Source organism: Balearica regulorum, chromosome 9, assembly GCF_011004875.1.
Source record: "Balearica regulorum gibbericeps isolate bBalReg1 chromosome 9, bBalReg1.pri, whole genome shotgun sequence".
NCBI lineage: Eukaryota > Metazoa > Chordata > Aves > Gruiformes > Gruidae > Balearica > Balearica regulorum.
The window spans coordinates 20,773,772-20,797,409 of record NC_046192.1 but is presented as its reverse complement, the minus strand read 5'-3'; the positions used below and the strand labels follow the sequence as shown (position 1 = coordinate 20,797,409).

Here is a 23,638-nt window from a genome sequence, read left to right as displayed (position 1 = left end):
TTCCTCTTAGTGGCATTACTTGAATCCTTCTTATGTTGCCGATTTGTCAATTACAGTTAAATGTGGGGGTTTGTTTTCACTCTTTTTATGGTGGATAAAATAACAGAGTCAGCTGGCAACTAATACTGAATTCTCTATTGAGAGAGGACTGGCAAGTTAATGGCTTCTACTCAGATGCAATTTGTGTCTGACATACCTTCTAAAGGCTGTGTATTACAATTTCTTCCTAATCAATGCAAACATGTAATGTGCTTGTACTTCTTGTCCACAGATGTACTGTTTGGTAAAAGATTGGCCTCCAATCAAGCCAGAGCAAGCAATGGAGCTTTTGGACTGTAATTATCCAGATCCAATGGTGCGAGCTTTTGCAGTTCGGTGTCTAGAGAAGTACTTGACAGATGACAAACTGTCTCAGTACTTAATCCAGCTGGTACAGGTATATAACATATTTCGGTATACTTGATGTCTTGTGTATATCTGTTGATCACAGAGGCTTAAAATACAGCAAAAGTTAAGATGATGTGGAAAAGAGGTCATCGAAAGTCACTGCATTGTGGATTATTTAGTAGGAGGAAATTAAATGTACTTCACTTTCTGTAGTGCTGTGGTTTTGCTTGTTGATATTTAACACCAAAATTTTGCAGAGATACAGAACTGTTTGACCAACTGGAACAGACAGCTATTTCAGCTGTCCTAACATATGGGAAAGTATAAGCAGAAGCGTCTTCTCAAAATTTTCAGTAAGTTGAGGCTAAAATATTTGGTAACAGTAAAGGAAGCATTGGATGGAAGTTCCTGAAAGAGAGGTAGTCAATGCATTGTTAGCAGATGTTGTTCAAATCCTAATGTGCAAGTATTAATACCAAAATCAGTCATTCTACAAAATTTAATGTAAAACAGATTGTTTTTTATTTAACTACCTTTAATCTGTATATTGTTCATAGAAATAATAACTGCAGCTGATTTTTTTTTGTTTCATTTTCTCTTAATCCTTAACTAGGTTCTGAAATATGAACAGTATTTAGATAATCAGCTTGTGAGATTTTTACTCAAGAAGGCACTGACCAATCAAAGGATAGGACACTTCTTCTTTTGGCATTTAAAGTAAGCTTAATATCATGTCAAGGGGTGGTGGGATTCCTATCAGCTGCAAACAATTAGTTGTTCTAAAGGCTTGGCATACTAAGTGTCCCTTCTTAGGAATATATTACCACTTAAAGTTTGTTTCATATTCATTAAGAGTTTGAATGCATAGTTTGGTAATAGCAGACATGCCTTGCAGTTTCAAAAGTTAGTTAATAACAGATACTTAGTCTTGTACTTCCTTTTTACCTAATGATTATTCTAAAAGCAGGGTAGTCTGTCTAAGATTGCTGGAAGCCTCCCATATTGTTCACTGTTTACAACTTTGACAGATTTCTGCTGTTTGAACTTGATTTTTTATGCCAGATCCTCCACCAGTCTTTTCCAGAAAATTTTACAAATGGTTGAGGCCTAAAGAAAGCCACCCAGTTTGACCAGATAAGGCTTTGAAAAATAACTGTTCATACATGCTTATTAAAGACTTTATAGAGCTTGATAACCACAATATCTCAGTGTTCTTCCTTACTGAGTATAATATGGGCTTTTGTAATTCCTGGTGTTGAGAAGGCTGAGCATAAATTAGCCTGGAGCATACTGGATTGTTGCTAGGTTTTGCCTAAAAATGCTGTTCTAAGATAGTGTGATCACACACAAAAATTGAAACCACAAAGATTCCTTGATACTGTTTTCTACTTGCCTTGGTAATCATGAAGGATAATGGAATAAGCTGCCAGATTAACTTGTTCTGAGGGGATGTATTTTAGGACTGTGCAAAGATAGAGTAGGTAAGAACAAGGAAACTGGACAGGCCACAGCCTGGGATTGGCTTGATGAGACAAGAAGAAAATGAAACAGGCAAGCTTTGTTTTCAGCAAAGAAATCTGGAACTCAGATTGAAAGCTTGAGGTTTACTACAGTTTCTGGGAAGCGTGGACTTTGAATAAAGGCAAGGGGGTGGAGAAGGACAGGATGGAGCAAGAAGGAATGGGGGAAAAGTCTATAAATTGTGCTGAAGTAGTTGTAAAGGGTACTGAATTCTGATCAGTCCAGTCAATGTGAGATGAGTTTGGGGTTTTTGGTTGTTTTGTTTTGGTGTTTTTTTGTTTGGTGTTTTTTTTTTGGAGGTCAATACCAATTTCTTTACCTGAAAAGAAGGATCCATAAGCAGCCCTCAGGAAGATGTTAGGGGTATAGCTTCATTTTTTGCACCTCTAAGTGGCCTTGTCTTTAAGCTATAACTGTTCTTCCTCTCTGTGTAGGTCTGAAATGCACAATAAAACTGTAAGTCAGAGGTTTGGTTTACTTCTGGAGTCCTATTGTCGAGCATGTGGAATGTACCTAAAGCACCTGAGCAGACAGGTGGAGGCTATGGAGAAGTTGATTAACCTCACAGATATTCTCAAGCAGGAAAAAAAAGATGAGACCCAGAAGGTATTGCAAGCTGTCCACATACCAAAACTGTTGCTCTTGTGTCACAGGAATTACTTAGAACTGTGTTTTATTTGATTAACTAGAAAAGCATTAATGCTAACTTCAGTAGATAGTATGTTACCCTAGAAGCTGTAATATTTTCTATGTGGGTTGCCATTGTTTACCTCTTAAGGCAATAGAACTTAAGGGTTTCAGTTTGTGTAATATGTGGCTAAGCAGAGTTGCTTATCTTTGAACTGTGCAAAACTGTGCTTTAAAACCAAAGCTAAAATCTGCTATTTACCTTCATTTACATGTAAAAAGTGTTCTCAAAGCCTGAATGTGATTATTTATCAGGTACAGATGAAGTTTCTTGTTGAACAAATGAGGCGGCCAGATTTTATGGATGCTTTACAAGGTTTTATCTCTCCCCTTAATCCTGCGCATCAACTGGGAAATCTTCGGTATTATCTTCAGTTTTGAAATTTGTTTAGATATTTAAGTAAATGTTTAGTAATGTCAACATTAACAAATTTGTGAAATGTTAACTTTGAAGATACTAATATTTAGTATGTTAACTGAACAAAATTTGTAGCAGAGTAACTTATAAAGAGTTACTTTACATCTAATGGCTTAACAAATTAGGGAACAACATGACAGTTAGCTGTTCCTTTAAGGTAACTGAAACTGCTGTCCTCTTTCCATTTGTAAGGAACTCATACTGCCAAAAGAAAATTTACACTATAGCCAGCTCTTCTGTTGGGCTTAACAAATGGTTAACACTGTACTTACTAATTTAAGTTTGAAGCTGAAAGTAAAAGTGGTTGATTGTTGGTTACCCATGCATCTTTAATTCAATACTAGTTCAAAGAGTTTGAAGAAAACAGGGAGAACTTAGTAGTATTACAGAAACATGGTATGAGAATCAAATTGTGCCTATTTCATAGAAATTTTGTCTCTCTTACAGGCTTGAGGAGTGCAGGATAATGTCATCTGCAAAAAGGCCCTTGTGGTTGAACTGGGAAAACCCAGATATTATGTCTGAATTGTTATTTCAGAACAATGAGATAATCTTTAAAAATGGAGACGGTAAGAAAAAATAAGTATAATCTAAAAGCTATATATCTGTTTATTTTCCTAGTCTACTGTTCAGTATTTTTCTAAGCGTATAAAATACATATATGGAAAAAACTTTTTTTAAAAAAAATGATCTGAACAAAGCAATTTTCCAGGAAAAAATAAGCATCCACAATTAAGTATTTGTCTCAGTTTTGTACATTCCAAGATGCTCAGCCTGAGGTGGAACGTGATACTATTTTATTTAATACCTTGGTTTTTACTTCAAAATGTCTTCAAGATATTACAGATGTATAATCTGTAATTCTATTGTCATGTTTTTAGTGTATATTTTTAAACAGCTTTGAAATCACCACCACAAATTTATATTCATTCTCTACTATTTAAAACCTGCTCTTCTCTATTGAGAGAACAAAACTACACTGAACCATGCAAGCCTCATTTCCTTTAGATGTACTTTTTGGGGGAAAAGTAAAGTAAGATGTAACAGTGTTCTGGTGTTATGAAACTTGCAATCTCTATGTATTTGACTATTACAGACTTGCGTCAGGACATGCTGACACTTCAGATAATTAGAATTATGGAAAACATCTGGCAAAATCAGGGTCTTGATCTTCGGTAAGCATAAGAGGTCATTCTCAAGCAATACTGTTCTTAATGGTTTTTGTGTTGGTTTGTTACCAGAGATTGCTTCTGTTTTCCTAAGGGTAACAAATGAAATGCTATAAATAGGCATATTTTTACATGTTAGAGCAACTTTTAATTTTTTTAAATGACCTTCAGTTAGCTAAACTACTAGATTCTGTAAAGATAAGATCATATTTGAAAAATACTTAAGTCTTAGTCAAGTGGGTACGAGGAATCTACATACCAGGAATCAATACAAGAGCTATCCAACACACACTATATGCATTATGGTCTGCTGATTGTCTCTGTAGGATTTGCTTTCAACAAGTTGCCAAATTTGCAGCCCTGTTGAGCGATGACTCTTGGTAGTTGGTATCTTCATTTGAGTACCCAAAGTAGGTATTACCCAGTCTGATATATATGCAGCTTCTCCACCTCTAAATAGTCTGTGTGTGCAGTAGCTTCTGCAGAATGCTATTCAGTATAAATTATGCTACTTCTGGAAGACTAATACTAGACAGGTTACGTTTCCAAACGTGCATTTGCTGTGTGGTAGACTTTTTAGGTGGTGGCGTAACAGAGCTACCTCTGCGCTGTCAAACCAAGGATGTTCTTTGCACCCCCAGTTCTCATTTCCTAATCATCCAGACAAAAGGACCTATTGGTCTATGTCATCTTTCATGTGTCCTGGCAACTATTTTGTCTTGAGTACTGTAATGAGTGACAGAATTATGGCTTTGTCCAAGAATGGTTTGCAGAGTCACAGTTCACAGTGCCCATGTCTTGAAGCGTAACCAGCTATGGAAATCTGCAAAAATATATCCTCTCCTACCTCTTGCCTCCATTCTTCTTAAAGAGGCAGCATAAAGCTTTAGAAGAAAAGTTGCCTAGGTACACTTTTATATAAAAATGCAAGTGTAGATAGATGTAAATAAATATACTTTTAGTACCTGCAAAACAGAAGAAATACAGACTTTGGGGGAAGGTGAGGAAAGAGACCTGTGAAAGAAAAGGGAGGCAGAGGAATTAATTTCTTCTATTTGTAAAGAGCAAAATGGGCTACTGAGATTTATGATCTTCTTTAATGAGTCCATGAATAAACAGCACTTACAGTTAGCCCATTAACATCTGGATAAATTGTAATGTTGCTGACTCTAGATTCCAGTTACAATTTTATAATATGTTCGGGTACTATTTTGAAACTCATTTTGAAGGTCCCATGCTGGCTTTACATAAAAAGTATTACCTGCTACTTGTTTACAGTAACCCATGAAATCCTAACATTCATTTTCTGAATGCTTAGATTCTGTCTCTAGTACTTCATTTTTAATATAGTTGAATAGATCTCATTAAATCATGCTGAATGCCTTTTTAAGGGTTTTTCCCATGTATTCCCCAAGGCCTCCAAGAACACGATAATAAAATTTTGCCTTAACCTTTTGTCCTGATATAAAACTGAAGAACGACATTGGTGGCTACAGTGGCTGGCAGGTTACTGTACAAATATCTGGTACATTTTTTCCACAAGACTAATGATAATACACCTATAAAACATTAAAACAGATTTTTATATTCTAATGTAAGTAACAGATGACACTTAACTGATAAGGGTTATTACACATGCTTCTTGCTTGTTGTCTTAAAACTTAACTCTGTAAAACCAAAACAAACAAACAACAACAAAAAAATGCCAAAAAAACCCACATTAAAAAAACACAAAACAAACCACCAAAACCTTCGTCTTTCAGGATGTTACCTTATGGTTGTTTATCTATTGGTGACTGTGTGGGACTCATCGAGGTAGTGAGGAGCTCTCATACGATCATGCAGATTCAGTGTAAAGGAGGCTTAAAAGGAGCATTGCAGTTCAACAGCCATACGTTGCATCAGTGGCTCAAGGACAAGAACAAAGGAGAAATGTGAGATTTCCTGTTGCTTGTTTTTCTTGTTCATGTGCTCTTTTTGATGGAAACTGAGAACTAAAGTTCATGAAGTGGGAAATTATGTCCATCTGTGTTTGGTTTGATTTTTTTTCCCTGCCCTCATCTGCCTAGTATTCCTGCTTGTACCTCTTTTGATGTGTTTGGGTGCTTGTGTGACTTCTCAGCAGTAAAGTGTAAGTTGGAGGTAGAACTATGAAGATATGGCTTAAGTCTGTGTGTTACAGTAGCTCATCAAAACGAAAACTGCTGGCCTTCAAAAGAGGGACAGTCATTTTAATAGCTAGTTCTCTGTTCTGTGGTCTAACTGTACTCAGAGTATGCTGAATTTCTTCCTTACTTGGGTAAAGCAATAAAGTCCAGGAACTCTGCTTCATTGAGAGAAGATAGTGGAAGTTGGGTGTTCCTTAATGGGGGAAGGGGGGGTGTTTTTTTTAAACAACAACAACAACAACAAAACAACTGCACTTTTGTATTATTAGAATATCTGTAGGAAGATGTCTCCTTTTTTGTTTTAATAGGTATGATGCAGCTATTGACTTGTTTACACGTTCTTGTGCCGGTTACTGTGTTGCTACCTTTATACTGGGCATTGGTGATCGCCACAATAGTAACATCATGGTAAAAGATGATGGACAAGTAAGATATGTTTTTCTAAAAACATAGCCTAATGTCATATCTCACTTTGAGTTTCTTTAAAAAAAAAATAAAATCCATCTGAACTATAAGTAAATGATCAATTTTACTATGACATCATTTAAACAAGGAATTACTAATCCTAAAATACCTTTCTGTCTTTCCAAGCTGTTTCACATTGACTTTGGGCACTTCCTCGATCACAAGAAGAAAAAATTTGGTTATAAAAGAGAGCGTGTACCATTTGTCTTAACACAAGACTTTTTAATAGTGATCAGTAAAGGAGCCCAAGAATGTACCAAAACAAGGGAGTTTGAAAGGTAAGCCTTTTTTTTTTAAGCGTTTAACTTCCAGAGTATTTTGTACCTAAAATGTACTTTACTGCTGGTGACCTTTTAGTAATTAGACTTTTAAACTGAAAAGTGCTATTTTAATTGCTTTGCAGTGGGTATGTTCTAATTCTTTAGTTGAAGATCAGCCATCCTAAATCAAGAGGCGCTCTTTGCGCTTACGTGGCCATTGGTTCATGAAACCTCACTCTAGCCTTGCAAGGTCAGCACACATGAATAAAGATAAAGTTTTAAATATCTGATTTCATTTTAAAAAAAAAAAAATTAACACTTAGAACAGAATCCTCTTGGGATTGCATAACTGCAAGAAGTGAGAATTTTAAAATGTCAGATGTAACGTGCATCAGAGCCTTGCTGGTCACTTAGCAATACTTCTCCTATAGCTGCTGTGGTATCAGCTCTTCAGCTGGCCTGTGTAGTTTGTGACATTCTGCAGAACCTGCTAAGAAAGGAGAACTTTAAAATAATAAGTAAATAAATTTTGTTGCTGTAGTCATTCTTAATAGCTGTCTTTCCAGAGCTCCAGCTTTTGAGAGGTTTAAATTTTAATTTTAATTGCATTATGTTAGAGGGGAAGACAGATTTTAAGTTACAGTGTCTGAATGCTGCAGTGAAGCTTTTTGCATTTATTTTTTTTCCCTTAACCTGACTTAATTTAGTGATTTCAGCATAAATGGGCATTTCTGACCCAATGTTGTGACATAGCAAATGCCTCTGTCTTCAGTGCATTCTCCAGAGTATCTAAGGAGCAACAGCTACTGCCCTGATAAAACTACAGGAGAGAAGTGCATCTCTGATGATAACCAGGAAAGCACTGTTGCAGCAGTGTATTGGGAAACGTGCTTTGAAATCTGAAATGTCAGTAGCAATGACTAAAATGGCTCTGTGAACTCCCATAAACTTGAGCTGAATACTTGCATGAGTTGCAAATGAGGTTTAAGGCTAGGAAGCCTGTCTTCAGTTTGGCTATTGTGTTAGTCTGACCACTACTAATTTCTACAGAAATGAAGATAACCAATAAGTCGGAAGATGAGTCTATTTTCTCAGCAACATTATAGTGTTCTTATTAGACTAAAACTGTCTACTTTTTTTAGTATCCAGTTACCTGAAAACTGTTTGGGCAGGTGAAGTAGTAATATGCATCTAATAAGGAAATACAGTGAGGGTTTTTTCCCTGTCTCTTCCAGGTTTCAGGAGATGTGTTACAAGGCTTATCTTGCAATTCGGCAGCATGCCAATCTCTTCATAAATCTCTTCTCCATGATGCTTGGCTCAGGAATGCCAGAACTGCAGTCCTTTGATGATATTGCGTACATTCGAAAGACCCTTGCATTGGACAAAACTGAGCAGGAAGCTCTTGAGTACTTCATGAAGCAAATGAATGATGCTCACCATGGTGGCTGGACAACAAAAATGGACTGGATCTTCCACACAATAAAGCAACATGCTTTGAACTGAAATGAAAGCAAAGACAACAATAACTGGTAGCCCGCTTTGTGGGTACTGCACTGTTAATACTCATTAGCAGCAAAGACTGGTTGCATAGGAATTGCACAAACCGTGAGCAACATTAGAATTTATTGCAAGAAAAGAGATGAACTGTTCAGACAACTGTTGAAAAATAATGTAAAACAGGGTTTCAGATAGCACTAAAGTTGTACACTTCAAAAATTAAGCTTTAGTATGATGTGTGACTTCATGTTATGCCTTAAGCCCAAAAAGGTAAACTTGGAAGAATGTTTCCTTTTTTCATTTGATAAATTAGAAGGAAAAAGAAAATAGTGCTAGCATGAACATAGTCCATCACATATTACCTTAGATCTGGTACAGTAGGTAGAGACTATGCTGGCTTGAGAGGAGTGGAAAGAAAATTAGTCACAGTGAACACTTATGTGCAGCATAGTTTGAAGGGAAGGAGTTTTAGGCTCAAAGATCTAAAAACAATAATGAGAGGACAGTGCCTTTTAAATGTGCTTCGAGGCATTAACGTTTATGGGCTTTAGACGACTCTTTGATTTCTGGGTCTGTCATCTGCACAGTTTCTGAAAGCAGTAGGAAATAGGCCCATTCAGTATGGTGTTTCTTCTGCTCAGTATTTCTAAGGGTGCGATTCATACCTTCACAAAGAAACTCCCTATCATCCCCAAAAACTGACTAACCTGGAAATTGAATGGTCAGAATTGGGTTTAGTGCAACAGAGAGTTGTAGTGTTCATATTAGGTTTGCTTTAATCTAACTTGAACGGAATAGATTTTTTTCATACATGTTTTCCAGAACCTAAAGAAAGGTGAGTTATTAAAATTATTGAAAGATTATTTTTTTATAAAGGCTATTTATATAATAGGAACTATTATTAATATATATTCTTTATTCACATGATTTGTCCAATATTGACTCTTTTAATTTTTGCAGCCCAGTTCTATCTGTCCAAGACTCCCGTTTCCATTAACGTCACTGAAGGTGACCAGATATACTCCTAGGACCAAATTCAACCCTGGTGAAAGAGGACACAAGTACCATTGAAGTAGTGGGAGATACACCCACTAATGCGAGAGGTGAACTTGGCCTAAGTCTCTTCACAAATTTTTGGGCATCACTCTTCATATTACTGAAGTGATAGCTGGCTATTCAAGGAACATACATTTAAACCCTCAATCTTTGGGTCCACCATTTCTCCTCTTTCTTCCTCCTTTGGAAGTGGGTGTTTAATCCAGTAACAGATACATCAAAAATAGCAATTTAGATTTTTCAATATGATCAATAATAAGCAGTTCAACATACAGCAGATACATTGGATAGCTCAAAGCATGTGGAGTTACCAAACATTTTATAGCTATGTCTGTTTTGTGTGTGTGTGTAATGTGTATTTGTAAATCTAGCTGTTGTCCTCTAACACAATTACAATGTGTGCAATTGATTAAATTGGCACCACTTTTCGAAACTATTCAGAGTACTGAGGATTTCAGATTGCCCTTATTCACTACTTCAGGTAGGACTGTTTTTCTAATTATTAAACAGGTTTTTGAATTAGTGAAGCCCATGATTGAGGGTGATGTTCACCCTAACATTTTAAATTTGCTAGATTGGCAGCACTTGGAACGAATTCCAAAGGTCTGTAGCTTTTGGGGGTTTAGTTTGTTCACTTGCAAACACACACCAAGGTGCCACTCAGAAAGTGCAATACCCCATGTAATATAAAATATGCTGACAGCTGGTGTTAGATTAGAATATAAATAAACTGTACTTTGTGCAGGCTGTACTGATGAGGTAATGAGTGGTTGACTTCATTTAGCAAATCGTAATATATTAAAAATGTGCAATCAGTTATGAAAGACATTATGAAAGACTTTGGGGATTGTAAAGCCAAGACTTTGGTCTTTAAAGACACTTTCATAGTCAAGATCCTGCAGTTGATGACTGCACACATGGATACTTGATGTTGTGGGGGGAAGTCTGTTTTTGTGAAAACTACAGAAGTTCTGAGAATAGTATGGGGAATGTGAAGTTTTATTTCCTTAGTTCTACTAGATATTTTGGAGTAGTCCAATAGACTTCCCATTACTCTTCTTATTGACTGTTACATACTCCTTTTTGTTCATACGAATATTTTAACTCCTGCTAACCGTGATCATACTTCTAGAGCAAAATCACCCTTGTATGTGTTACTTTGCAGTCAACACAGTCTCATAGTTTAGCTCTTCTAAAACATGGCTTAGTTTCAGTTTAAACTTAGTTCACAAAATCTGAAACCCTGTTGGCTGTAACTCTCTTAATTTGAGTAAAACTTGCACAAATGCCACATTAGGTGCTATATTATCCTTATTTATCTGGTATTGAAACAATGCTTTACCTCATTTATCTAAGAGATGATCAGCCTTTTCTAGCCTGGATGAAAAGATCAATTCAAATTTATTGGATGTTTTGAGCTTGACTTCTTTTGTACATTGCCCTTTCCTACCATTTACTTCTGTAAATATGAGTATAAATGTCTTTCAGTTCAAGCATACAGTGTTCTGCACCCTTTTTGCACAAACAGAAGGGTATGAGGAATCAGGCTCTGTTTCTAAAAGTTACTGCAACTAAATGCTGCGCACAAGCTGTAGAAGTTAACATCAAATAGTAAAAGACAGGAAACTTCACAGTGATACAGACATCATATGATTTGGGATAATTATAGCCTTTAAATTAAAAAAAAAAAAAAGTAGGAGAAGCTCATAGGCTTTAAGCAGTTGTTCTTACCATAACCAGGATGGGCATTTGAAAAATATTCTGCCAGTGTTTCAGGAAGAAAAACTAAATCCTTTTTTCAGCTTCAAAATGTTCAGTCTTAATTACCTTATCCTGCTAATGCCAGTTTTGGGCTGATGTAACTTCACTGAAGATAGTGGAGGTAGTTTACTTCCATTGGTGTAAATGAGAGGATGTAATCTGTTTTCAGTATCAGAAGTAAGATCTGCTTACAGACTGTGAAAGCACTTATAACTGAGCTCTAGATTTTTACAGAGATTGCTTGGAATGTGGATTTTTATTTTTTAACTATTCCCAATTCATGGAGATTGGAAAATGTTCCCTTTATTCTGAGAATCAGCTGCACAAAACAAAGTAGCTTATTTTGAGCTTGAACTGAATCTTGAACACCTAGCTCCTGCAAAACTTTCTAGTAGGACTTACCAGAGCAAGAAGCCCACAACTGGGCCATGTGTTTCCTTACGAAGCATTAGGAAATGGTGATTTAGTGAAATACAAATTTAAAAACAGTAACTTTTTTCAACTGTGAAATGATGTTTGATTTAATGACAGAAATTAGGCTGCCGTTGATTAGTTTTTCTTTAAAATATATTCTTTGCTTTTGTAAAGGTAGCAGAAAAAGCACCTGTACTGACTTACATGTGGACACTTCTCTGTTCTGAACGGGGGTGTTAGTAGTTTTTTCATGGTGAAACAGACTTTCAGTATAATTTTTTAAATTAAAAAAAAGCATTTAAATAAAACCAAAATTGTTAGTGGTTTGGCATCTTGTGGCGAAAATAGAAGCCTGCATATTAAGGGCGATATAGAAATTACCAGGGTTGTACAGAACTTTGACCCTGCTGTTGGTGGTTTGGAGGGTTGTTTTGGATTTTTCTTCCAACTTTCCTTTTTATGTAAAACATTACATGCCTTTTAGGGGTCAGTAGCCCACATTTGTTGACAATTTGAAGATACTTTCTTTGCTTTGTCATTTTACAACTGGCATGTTCCAGCATCTGTTCTTAATAATCGTGAATTCCTCCTGTTTTGCATGTCTGTACAGGTTGCAGACCTGGGCTGGACCCATTCAAAAAACAAATATCAAACAAGCCACTTGAAATTACTATTTTGTTGATGTCTCTGACATCCTGAAAATGCTTCAAGTTAATGAAAATGGTGTGGTATTACAGAAAGAATTGTAACTTGCTGCTTCTAAGATGATTTTTTTTTTTAAACTTCTTTCTCTTGTTTTAGTTTTACTTGAATGGAAGAAGAACCACGCTTTTTTTTTTTTTAAATACTATATAGCTGTGGATATTGTTGCAGATTGTTGAATCCCAACTTAATTTTGCAATACATGTTTCATACAAATAATGAATTTGTATCTTTTTTTTTAATGCTGAAAGTTGTCTCAGTTTAGATAAGGCTCTATCTGTCCAAAATGATGTGTAGCTCACCACCCCTACAGTTGGGGTGGGTTTGGGGTGGGGTTTTTTGCTTTGGTTTTGTTTTTTACATTTGTGTTAATGAAGGGAAGCCAACTGGAGATTGGATATAGAAGTTCTGTTACTTGCATACACTAACCAAATCTATAGGTGCTCTGGTCTTTGAGAAATTCTGATTTTGCTTTATGCTGATAGAACACTGACTTCAGGAGGATCACTCTGGATTCACGACAGCATACGAAATCAGAATTAGACTATATGTATATTAAAGTCCCAGATTACTTACTCATATGATTCAGTATGAAAGATGCTCTCTTAATGAGAGGAATGTTTACTAGCAGCCCAGTTAAACTCTCGACAATTTTACTTTGAAATTGTCTTTATTAATTAGCTTTTTCAGCTCTCCAATTCGTAACTACTGTGATCTTGTCTATAGTTACTTTCATTCTTGAGACATCCAGGATTTTTGTTGCTTGCTAGCTTAAATGTTTCCTCTTCCTTCTCTTTCATAGTATAAGAACTTGTACCCACACTCAGGAAAAGCAGGTGTTAATTTGCAGTACAGTATTCTTGACTTCTGACTCTTAAGTATGAGGTCTTACTGTGTTAGCACTCCTGACTAAAACAGAGGTGGATCCCTCTGTCCCTGTCTCTTCCCTTCACCTCTCCCCTAAAAAGGGACAGGCCCATAGCATAACAACAACAGAAAATCTTGTAAGAGAAGATCAACTGAAGCAATGCTCTGTCTGTACTTTGAAGCTAGCGCCCCCATGGGTTTGCATAAATGTGTCTTAAGTTTAAGTGTCCTTACTGTCACTTCTATATGTGATGCAATATTCCTTTGGCATAAGGAAGGCAAAAAATACACCATTCTGTCTTGACTCTTTCTGAAATTCTGGTGCCGGTTCCCCAGTAGCTATTACACTGGTTTAAGAACCATTTAGTTCAGTGTAACTGCATCAGTTTTGTTAGGAACCTGTTCCAGTAATAAAATTGATCACAGTTAAACCTGACTTAATTGTATTGCTGAAGTTATAGAAAGCCTAATTCAAGCAGAAGCTGTTTCTCCTAAGAATCTTAATCTTACTGTCTGTTGTAGTTTAGTTAATCCTTGAGAGCCAAAATATGGATATTCATAGCTGCAATCTCATTCTGCCTTGTTTCTTTGGTTTAACTGTTTTTAATCTATTTCCAGGCTTTATTAATAGTGTTCTATATCCTGAATTATCAACTGCCGCAGGCTGTCCAATGTTGTCTTACCATTTCATTTGGGCAGGGGAAAGAAAAGGAAGAGAGGAAGAGATGAACCCTCTTGTCTCACAGCCACTGTGGTCCAAATTCTTCATCTTTGCAAGAGAAGATAAATGTATAATTCATCATCTGGGAGTATCATCCTTTCCCCTTGCCCCTTCGCACCTCTGCAAGTTTTAACTGTGAATATCCACATACACTATCAAAATCCACTTCCCTGGTGGGGAAAAGGATTTTTTAATATATAAATATATATATAATATGGCTGCAGTCTGTCCTGAATTCTGAGGCTTGAAATTTTGAAAGTAGTGTTGTCATTGTGTCTGGTACCACAATTGCAAGAACTTTCACAGAATCGCACAGAATTGTTGAGGTTGGCAGAGACCTCTGGAGATTGTCTAGTTCACCTGCCCTGTTTGAAGCAGGGTCAGCTACAGCAGGTTCCCCAAGATATTGTCCAGTTGGGTTTAAAGTCCCACTAAAAAGTCCACACTAAAAGCTTTTCCTTAATGTTTATATGAAACTTGTTCTATCTCATTGCTTAACATCCTTTCAGTGGGCAGCAGTGAGAAGCTTTGCCTGTTGTCTTTACTCCTCTCCATCAAGTATTTATATACATTGGCAAGATGCCACTTGAGCTTTCCCTTCACCAGGCTAAAAAATCTCAGCTTTCTCAGCCTCCCCTCCTATCCCTTCATCATCCTCATGGCCCTTTCTGGACCAGCTCATACTGAGGAGCCCAGCACCGGACCCAGCACTCCCACTGTGGCCACAGTGGTGCTGAGCACAGAGGGGCAGGACGAAGCCTCACCTCCCTTGACCTGCTGGCATCGCTCTTCCTAGGGCAGCCCAGCATCCGGTTGGCATTTTGGATAAATAGAGCCCAGGAGGGTGTAATCTCTTGATGCTTCTATGTTACTTCATTGAAGCTAGTAGCAGTTACCTGTCTGCATCAAAATGAGAGTATAAACACCCACCAGTGCTTGAAATAGCTTTTTAAAAATGAGACCATTATCTTTGAAATAACCACTAATGGGGGGGCGGGGGGGTGGGGGGGTACGTTGCCATGTGTATGTCATTCTGTAATAAAGGTCCTGTGGTATAGTAGTTAGAAAGCAAGACTTTTTTAGTAACAATGGGCCAAAAAAGTATTTAAGATGCAGCAAGATGCATGTGTTGTCATACTGAGAATAGTCTTGCAGTATGTTTTTAAAAAACAAAAAACCAGCCACCACCTTTTTTCCCCTTCTGCTGTGCTACTCAAGAAGTTTGGCCTATGATACTTATTGTAGTTCATGTTCACTAGAAACTGTAAAAAGTCTGCTTTTTATTTATCTTTGTGGTCTGTATCACATGCTGTTTATTAAAAAAACCTACCTTTTGTTTGTTTTTTATCACACTTTGGAGTGTTAATGTATATACTAACAATTAAATTAAAATAATATGGTTGGTACTCTTGTGAATTCTGAAGTGAGAATTTAAGGAATCTTCAGTCTTGGAGGTGTGACTTGGTGTTGTAGCTCTGCTTTCGAAAAAGGCTAGAAGAAAGGAGATGATTGTGTAGAACAATTAATGGGGGTGGGGGGAGAAATGGAATTTGCATTATTTATAGGTGGGAAGTCTGAGATGCATGTGGTGGTCATTCTTGTACACTTTGATCCTCAAAATAAGTAACATTTTAGATGTGGGCTGTAAAAGTTCTGATAAGAGACCAGATGCTATTGCAGTTCCAGCTGGATGGTTTTAAAGCCCCGGCTAAATCAATCTGTTTGGTGTTTGGGGTTTGTTTTTTTTAAATATCCTTCATGCTTTCATTACCAAAACTGTATTAAAAAACCAAACTAGGTTGTATTTTTGTATCCAGTATGAATTTTGAAAGAGTGAGAAACATATTTGGGAAATTACTGGCAAGTATAAGAGCATGGGGCTGCAATGGAATTGCTTCTGTGGACATGTTGGTCTACTTTGGACTTCTGTTGCTAAGAAACTGTTATGGGAGGAGGATTTGAGCTCTCTTGCTGAGAACTTCCCGTTTTTTGAAGGGATGAGGGAAGTGTCAGGGTTTTTTAATCAGGTCATTTCTACACATCTTTGCCCCCAGTAAGCTTTAAACTTTGTATGCTGGTTAATTCTGTTTCAGATCACTGCTGCCTAGCTTTGAAAAGGGCTATGTTCCAGCAAGTACTCGATCTGCATGGGATTTGAACTGCATCATAAAAGGTGGACATCATTATCCTTAATTATTCTGAAGCTCCAGCTGAGCTGTAGGCTGGAGAGTGCAAATCAAACTATGGCTTGTGATTTTGAAGTAGTCCAGTAATTTTGTTAGTGTAAGGTGAGTTTTACCTTTTCTAGTAACTGTGAGATGGTTATGAGTGGTTACTGCCTTGTTTTAAATGGTTCAGGGAAAGGGGATTATCAGTTCTTGTTAAAATGCGAATTTTAGAGTTTACTGCCATTACCATGGCTTAATTTTTGTGGTGGTTCTATGTTTCAGTCCCTAAAGCACCAAAAAATTATGGAAAACCAGCAAAATAATGCTGGTGAAACAGAAGAATTACTTGCAATGTGGGCAGTTTGCTTTAGCATGGGAATCTCAATGAGCCCTCCTGATTTTATGCTCAGAAATCAGTCTGGTTTTCAACCTGCATTGGGAAGACTTTATCCAAAATCTGAACCCATGTAATAAAAGAGCAAGAAAACTGATGCTAGATAAGGTATCTCAGATAACCTCCTAGATTCATTAGCTTAAAAGGACATATATTTTCAGCAAAGATTATTATGAGCTATACTTACTGCTTTCATTGAAAAAAGAGTTTATCCTATTCTTCTTATTTTGGTAAGGATACATCCCTACTAATTGAAATGATCAACATAGATGATGCTCATTTCAACCATAAGGTGAGTATCACACGGGCTTTTCTGTGTTTCCAGTTGGAATGGGTTCTGAGTGATTAAAACCTGACCCAGAGCTGTCTGAACATCCCAAGCACGCGATGGTTTAGAAAACAGGACTCACTTTTCTGTCTGATGTATTGATGACACTGTCTGGTGCCTGTGGCTTTGAACTGGATTTGTGGCTTCAAAGGGGATTCTGAGATGTTTTTCTCTCACTCAAAGGCTTGTGTTTTTATCTGACATAGGTGATGTTGGGCAGTGCTGCTTTGTGTGAAGAAGAAATCAGTCAAAAGGTACAGAATATATATTGTGATTTGGTTAGCCTGAGTTTGTCTCACCAAGCAGGCCTGAATTCAAAGGAAGGGGTTGGGTTTGGTGTGGGTTTTGTCTTGGTTTTTGTTTTCTTTTTTCCCTTGGCAAATAATGGATTTTAAGTTCTCATTACTGCCCTCCGCTGGGAACTGGGGAAGGTATTTTTTTTGTATATTTACATGGAAAACATTTTGGTGAATAGAACGATGTGGGCATCCACCCATTTGGGTGACTATAGCCAGTTTACGAGAACTTTAACACAAGCTCTCCTGGAGAAACATCAGCTCCAATGGCTGGAATAAACAGCAGAGAACAAACTGAACTGGGATGCCAGGATCTTGCTTAATTGGTAATTCAGCTCAGGAGATAATAGATACACCGCATTTATTTAATTTCTGAGGGCTCAGCAGTGTGTCTTCAAAGTGATACCTTTACTTCTATTTACTGCTTACTGTCAAGCCTTCTGTGTGATCACAGGATGAAGCTCTTTCTACGTGGCTCTAACCAAATCACATCACCCTAAAGACATGTTTCGAACTTTCAGGACAAAGGCTAAAGGTAGAATTTTATAAACAGAGTAAGTCCAGTTTCAGCTTCCAGCTAATGAATAAAACTGAGGTCAGAAGTAGGGTATTTTTTTACTAATCACTGGAACATCATCAGGGATGTTGTGGATTCTCTGCTAATTGAATGCTTGATCTTAAAATCAGGTAGCTTCAGGCTGCTAAGCTAGAGCAGAATAGCTCAATGAATTAAATGTTTGGTAAAATTCCATGATCTGTTTTAAGTCATCAACCTAAGTGACTGTAATGGTTTCCCTTGTCTCTTCAAAATAAATGAAATTGAAAAATAGAAATATGCTGTTTGAAATACTCTGCTCGGGGGGGGGGGGAGGATATAACTTATTGCTCCTTACTGTGGCTTAAAAAAAAAGTGAAGTGAGCAAAACAGGGATAATTTTTTTTTGTATCTATATACTCAGAAAAAATTGAGAAGGGGAAAGTTGCTTATTTTAACCTCATTTTATATGCAGCCCTCTCTAAAGTGAGCCAGATGCTTGACAAGAGACTGTATATGAAAATGAGCTGGTGTACTTCTCTCGGCATTTAATTTGCAGCGGTATCGTGGATAAATTAAAGGTTTATTTTGCTCCCTCCCCCGTTCCTATGGCGACGGGCAGGGGTCCGGAGGCGCCGGCGCGGCCGTCAGGGGGCGCCATGTCGGCGGCCGCCCCTCGCCCCGCCCCGCCCCTTCCCCCGCGGGGAGCGCCGCGTCCGGAGGCGGCTGTGGCCCGTCGCTGGGCGCGGAGCGGAAGGTGAGTCCCGGCGGCGAGACAGAAGGGGAGCGGCCGCCGGCGTCGACCGCATCCCCAGGGAGCCCCGTGGCTCCGCCGGCGTCCGCTTTCCTCCAGCCTTTTACCCCGCCAGGCGCGGCCCCCGCGCCCCTGACCGTCGCCCCGCACCCGCCCCCATCTTACCACTCGCCCCGGCGCCATTTGAAGCGCGGACCCGCACCCGCCGCCGTGAGGCGAGGGGCCCGCCCGCCACCGCTCGTCCCCCGCGAAGGGAGTGAGAAATGACTTACGCTCCGCAGCGCACTCGGAGCCGCGCGTCCCCCCGCGCTGAGGCGGCGCCGGGCCTGCGGCACTCCCCGGTGGCGGTCCCGGGCCGGGCCTTTTCCTCGCCGCCGGAGCGTGGCCGCAGCCTCGCCCCTGCCCCCGGCACCGCTCTTCGCCGCCGCCCGCGGCTTCGCCGCCGCCGCCTCTGGGGTGGGGGGGGGGGCGGAGCGGCGCGTTTGCCGCGCTCCCGCCAGCGGTTCCCTGCTGCGGCCCTCGGCTCCGGCCTCCGCGCAGGCCGCGGCCGGTCGGCGGGGGCTGGGGGGGAGCCGGGGATCTCGACTTTAAGGGCTTTTATGAGCCTTTCCCATAACGGCGCCAAGCAGCTGGGAGGGGAAAGATGTACCGGGGAAAGGCGCTGGAGAAGAATAGCAGGCGGTACTGGCTCGTGAGGAAAAGGTTGAGCAGCCTTAACTGGGATAAAACTCAGTATCTCGATATGCTGTAGGTTCTTCCTCGCAGTCAGAAAAAGTGGCGAGGGTGTTAGATACTTCTAGATTATATGACATTTAAAACCCTGTTTTTTTCATGCTGTTATCCCCTTAAAATAAAATTTTAATTCAGACAAATTATTTCATCTTACCAGAACAGCGTTTACTTGATGAGGGGTCTTTTTTTATGCTTTCACCTCTGGTGGATGGCATTGCTTTTAGAAGGTTCTGGGCCCATAAATACTTTACTGCTATGGTAAACCACATCACATCTCATTTGCAGCCCCTTCTTCAAGACTATTTGGACTGATACACAGCTCAAGTATTTTTGGTGTTGTCTCCAAATATTTTTCTGTTGTCAGGAGCTGCCAAGTGCAGCGAAAGGCAACTAACCTGGGTCAAATGGAAAATAAATGCTGTAATGTATCTACCTCATTAACTTTGATACTCTGAACCAAAGTTAATGTCAACTTTTATGTTTTCTAGCTTCGATTTCCATAGCTTCATTCTTTGTAATACTTCTGTATCTGATTCTGGTTTTTTACTTTATGCTAAAGTTTTAAAGTGGTTTAAAATGCCATCACTCTATAGATGAAAACCTTCTCGAGCTGATGTATTCACTACATTTGGAAGCTGTACAGCCATCAGCTTCTTAGCTGCTCTGCTTGCTGATACTGAGGAGTCCAGGATTTTTGGTAAGAGAGTATGACTTTTGTTAGTATTTTCAACATTAAAACTTTATGTGAAGGACTCTGCCGCAGAATATCTGGCCTCTGACAAAAGGCACAGGGTGCTGGAGAACAGCCTTGAAGATTACACTGAGTACTTGAGTGCCTGGAGTCCTGACTTGTCTGGCTTTTCCGTGAACCTTCTTTTGTTCCAGGGCAGGAATATGAAACTAGACTTCAGCAGTTGTGTGCATTTAATGTATTTTTAATTGTAACAAAATGGGCTGGGGGGGAGGGGCAAGAAAGGGGAGCAGGAAAAATCCTCTTTGTGTTTAATGTGCTGCTTTTCAAAATGTTTGCATTGTTTCATAAAGGCATGAAAGATAAACTAGATCAAACAAGACTAATTCCTGAATACTTTCACTTTACAGTTAATTTAGACTATTCAAAATGAATGAACATCCTAAAAAGAGGAAAAGGAAGACGCTACATCCTTCTCGATACTCAGGTCAGTCTAGAGCTTGAGTTATGTACACCTTAGTAAGCGGATTTTTTTCTCACAATAATTACTTTCTGAGAAGGGACCACATGTGCTAATACATGGAAAATGAGTAACGTAAAGGGTGGGCTAAGAAGCCTTGGTCCAAATGTATTGAGCACCCACTCTGCATGCTCCATTGTTAAGCCGCTTTCAGTTAATGCATCTGAACGGTTTTGTTCTGTACTCCCTGAAAACAGGGAACCTTGCTCAAGCTACAAAATTAAGGTGATTCTACTAACATACAATGGGAGGAACTTTGTAAAAGTTGGGATGGGGTTGTCCACAAGTGTTCAGCGCTGACTGAACTGTGTTCCTGTCGCTGTCTTCAGTGGGAGTAGTTTGATAATGACTGTATTTGGTACTCCAGACATCAGGAGAGCAGCTGAAAGTTGTAAATGGCAACAGGAATGTTATCAGGCCAGCACAGAATTCTCACAAGACGTAAAAACACAGCTGGTGAGGAGAATTTTTGTGAACGTGAAATACATGTATGTAGCTACATCAATGTGTTGAGATAAAACCTCACTTTTTTTTTTTAGATTCATCAGGTGCAAGCAAATACATAGATAACAGTGGAATTTTTTCTGACCACTGCTATAGCGTCTGTTCTATGAAACAGCCAGATTTAAAGTTTTCTGAAAACAGAGGTAAGAGTACATTTTGGGGTCTTGATCTGCAATTCTTTACTAAGTGTGTCATGCTCCTATTCATGCAAGTAAATAGAATACAAAATACGTAGTGGGTGATTTCGGAGCATCATTCTGATCTGATATGCCTTAGACTGGTGGAAAATTGTTTAATTATGTAATTGAAATACAATTTTCAAAATAGAAATAGTGATGACAAAAAGATCCTTCCATTTTACAGCATTTCTAATGACGATTAGACTTATTTATCTAAATATCTACTAGCTATGTGATGTAAATAAGAGTTCAGATGGAATTTACCAGCAATTGCGTTGAACTGTACTTACGGAAAATAGGTGTGTTTTTATGCCATATCCAAGAATGAATGTAAACTTCAGCAGAGCAAATGTGAAGATGGATTTTTATTATATTTATTCTTATTTTCAAATAAAATAAATAAATTAGGCAGTGAGTCTCCAGAATTCTTAAAGTACTATATTTTAAAATGTGATGTGCAGAAATACTTAAGAATATTTTTTTTAAATTGTGTCTTTCAAATGTAAAGTTTCATTTAAGGATTTAAATTCTTTTTCAGTATAATCAATTTATTTTTTTTTGCTGAAACTTTAAAGAGAGAGTTGCCACCTTCTATTGTCTTCCTTATGTATGGAAATAATTTGAGATATTCATTGTTACTTTCTTTAATATAGGTTATGATGTGATTAGTATATAAAGATAAATTTATGCAACTAGAATAAATAACTAGTAAATAAGATCTATGGTTCAAGAATCCTGATGATGCTAGTCTAGACAAATAATGATGAGAAAATCTTTCTTTTGTCTTTGCAGGTAGATTCCACAGTCCTGTGCAGAGCCTGGACACAGATGATGATGGGAGTCCAGTGCATGCTGGGACTTCTCACTGGAGTGGGTCACATTCAAACGTTGTGGGGTTGCACTATACGGACCCTAAAAAGAAGGATAAAGGTAGAGGTAAATGTGTATTTACAGCTGAGGTTCTGGGAAGCTGAAGAGCATGGCTGCTGGCTTTTAATGTAACTTTTTTGCTTTGACAGAAGAGGTGAAGGATTTGTAGTCTATGTTATTTGTTAGTTAAACATAAAAGATAGTCTGGCTGGGGAAAAATAATTGCTTCTTGCATTTGTAAGTGGCTACAGCTAACTGAAAAGTTAAATGTGGACCCAGATGTTTTGCAGGATTTTTTTTTAACCTTTTGCTTTTATTATCTATCTCTCCTGCAGATAAAGGTACTAATAATGGAATGTGCAGAGACTTGTGTGACTCACCTATATTCAGTGACAGTCCTACAGAAGAAGAGAAACCTCTAGATATTCAGACTGTAGAAATTTCCACAACAGAAGTGAATGCTGTAGAAGTTCACGATATAGAAACGCAAACTGTATCACCTGAGAAGCTAGAAGCTGAGGACCTAGAGGAAATCCCTCTGGAAACCTGTAAAATCTTTGAGAAGAACCAGGCTTTGAATATCACAGCTCAACAGAAATGGCCTTTGCTGAGAGCCAACAGCAGCGGCTTGTACAAGTGTGAGCTCTGTGAGTTTAATAGCAAGTACTTTTCTGATTTAAAGCAGCACATGATCCTGAAGCATAAGACATGTACAGACACTCACGTCTGTAGAGTTTGTAAAGAAAGCTTCTCCAGCAAAGTGCAGCTCATTGAACATGTAAAGCTACATGAGGAGGATCCATACATTTGTAAATATTGTGATTACAAAACAGTGATATTTGAGAATCTGAGTCAGCACATAGCAGATACTCACTTCAATGACCACCTTTATTGGTGTGAGCAGTGCGATATGCAGTTCTCCTCAAGCAGCGAGTTGTACCTGCACTTCCAGGAGCATAGCTGCGATGAGCAGTACTTGTGTCAGTTCTGCGAGCATGAAACAAATGATCCAGAAGATCTGCATAGCCATGTGGTGAACGAACATGCGTGTCGACTGATAGAGCTAAGCGACAACTATAATAACAAGGAGCGTGGACAGTACAGTCTCATAAACAAAATCAGTTTTGACAAATGCAAAAACTTCTTTGTATGCCAAGTGTGCGGCTTTAGGAGCAGGCTGCATACGAATGTCAACAGGCACGTAGCTATTGAACACACCAAAATATTCCCTCATGTTTGTGATGACTGTGGGAAGGGCTTTTCAGGTATGTTGGAATATTGCAAGCATTTAAGCTCTCATTTATCTGAAGGGATTTATTTGTGTCAATACTGTGAATACTCAACAGGACAGATCGAAGACCTTAAAACTCATTTGGATTTCAGGCATTCAGCAGATTTGCCACATAAATGTACCGATTGTTTAATGAGGTTTGGAAATGAAAAAGATCTTTTAAGTCATCTTCAGATACATGAGACAGCGTGATTACTTTCTTTCCCTGTAATCAATTTGTTAGAATTGGAGTTAATTTCCAGTCACTGCAATGTGATATTAAATACGATTTTAATGGCAA

The 23,638-nt window shown here is 38.5% G+C and overlaps 2 protein-coding genes and 1 long non-coding RNA gene across 7 annotated transcripts in view; 2 read left to right on the top strand and 1 right to left on the bottom strand.

Moving 5' to 3' along the window:
* The window catches only part of PIK3CA (phosphatidylinositol-4,5-bisphosphate 3-kinase catalytic subunit alpha), a 45,280-nt gene extending 29,785 nt beyond the window's left edge, over positions 1–15,495 (top strand). The window contains exons 12-22 of one of the 2 annotated variants that reach the window (XR_012836813.1): positions 272–436; positions 1,001–1,104; positions 2,343–2,514; positions 2,851–2,957; positions 3,461–3,582; positions 4,110–4,188; positions 5,946–6,116; positions 6,659–6,776; positions 6,942–7,093; positions 8,311–8,845; positions 9,536–15,495. Coding sequence is in view for 1 of the 2 variants with exons in the window: in XM_075761512.1 (XP_075617627.1) it covers positions 272–436; positions 1,001–1,104; positions 2,343–2,514; positions 2,851–2,957; positions 3,461–3,582; positions 4,110–4,188; positions 5,946–6,116; positions 6,659–6,776; positions 6,942–7,093; positions 8,311–8,581 (1,461 nt within the window). In the remaining variant the exon portion in view is untranslated. Of the gene's footprint in view, positions 1–271; positions 437–1,000; positions 1,105–2,342; positions 2,515–2,850; positions 2,958–3,460; positions 3,583–4,109; positions 4,189–5,945; positions 6,117–6,658; positions 6,777–6,941; positions 7,094–8,310 lie in introns of both variants that reach the window. The other variant, XM_075761512.1, reaches the window with a different exon arrangement.
* Positions 1–19,122, bottom strand: part of LOC142602955 (uncharacterized) — a 23,676-nt gene extending 4,554 nt beyond the window's left edge. Inside the window, exons 1-6 of one of the 2 annotated variants that reach the window (XR_012836815.1) lie at positions 18,844–19,122; positions 8,229–8,577; positions 5,954–6,090; positions 5,148–5,196; positions 2,228–2,344; positions 197–795 (exon numbers count right to left, since the gene is read on the bottom strand). This is a non-coding gene — a long non-coding RNA (uncharacterized LOC142602955). Of the gene's footprint in view, positions 1–196; positions 796–2,227; positions 2,345–5,147; positions 5,197–5,953; positions 6,091–8,228; positions 8,578–18,843 lie in introns of those variants that run through there. The other variant, XR_012836814.1, reaches the window with a different exon arrangement.
* On the top strand, positions 18,488–23,638 carry ZNF639 (zinc finger protein 639). 3 transcript variants are annotated; one of them, XM_075761517.1, is made up of 6 exons: positions 18,488–18,574; positions 19,863–20,000; positions 20,405–20,481; positions 21,054–21,161; positions 21,990–22,127; positions 22,403–23,638. In XM_075761517.1, the coding sequence occupies exons 3-6, from the start codon at positions 20,424–20,426 to the stop codon at positions 23,548–23,550; spliced, it is 1,452 nt and encodes a 483-aa protein (XP_075617632.1). In that variant the 5' UTR covers positions 18,488–18,574; positions 19,863–20,000; positions 20,405–20,423; the 3' UTR covers positions 23,551–23,638. The 3 variants fall into 3 exon arrangements, with proteins under 3 accessions (XP_075617632.1, XP_075617630.1, XP_075617631.1); XM_075761515.1 differs by having other exon boundaries at positions 21,990–22,133; XM_075761516.1 differs by having other exon boundaries at positions 18,493–18,574; positions 19,897–20,000; positions 21,990–22,133.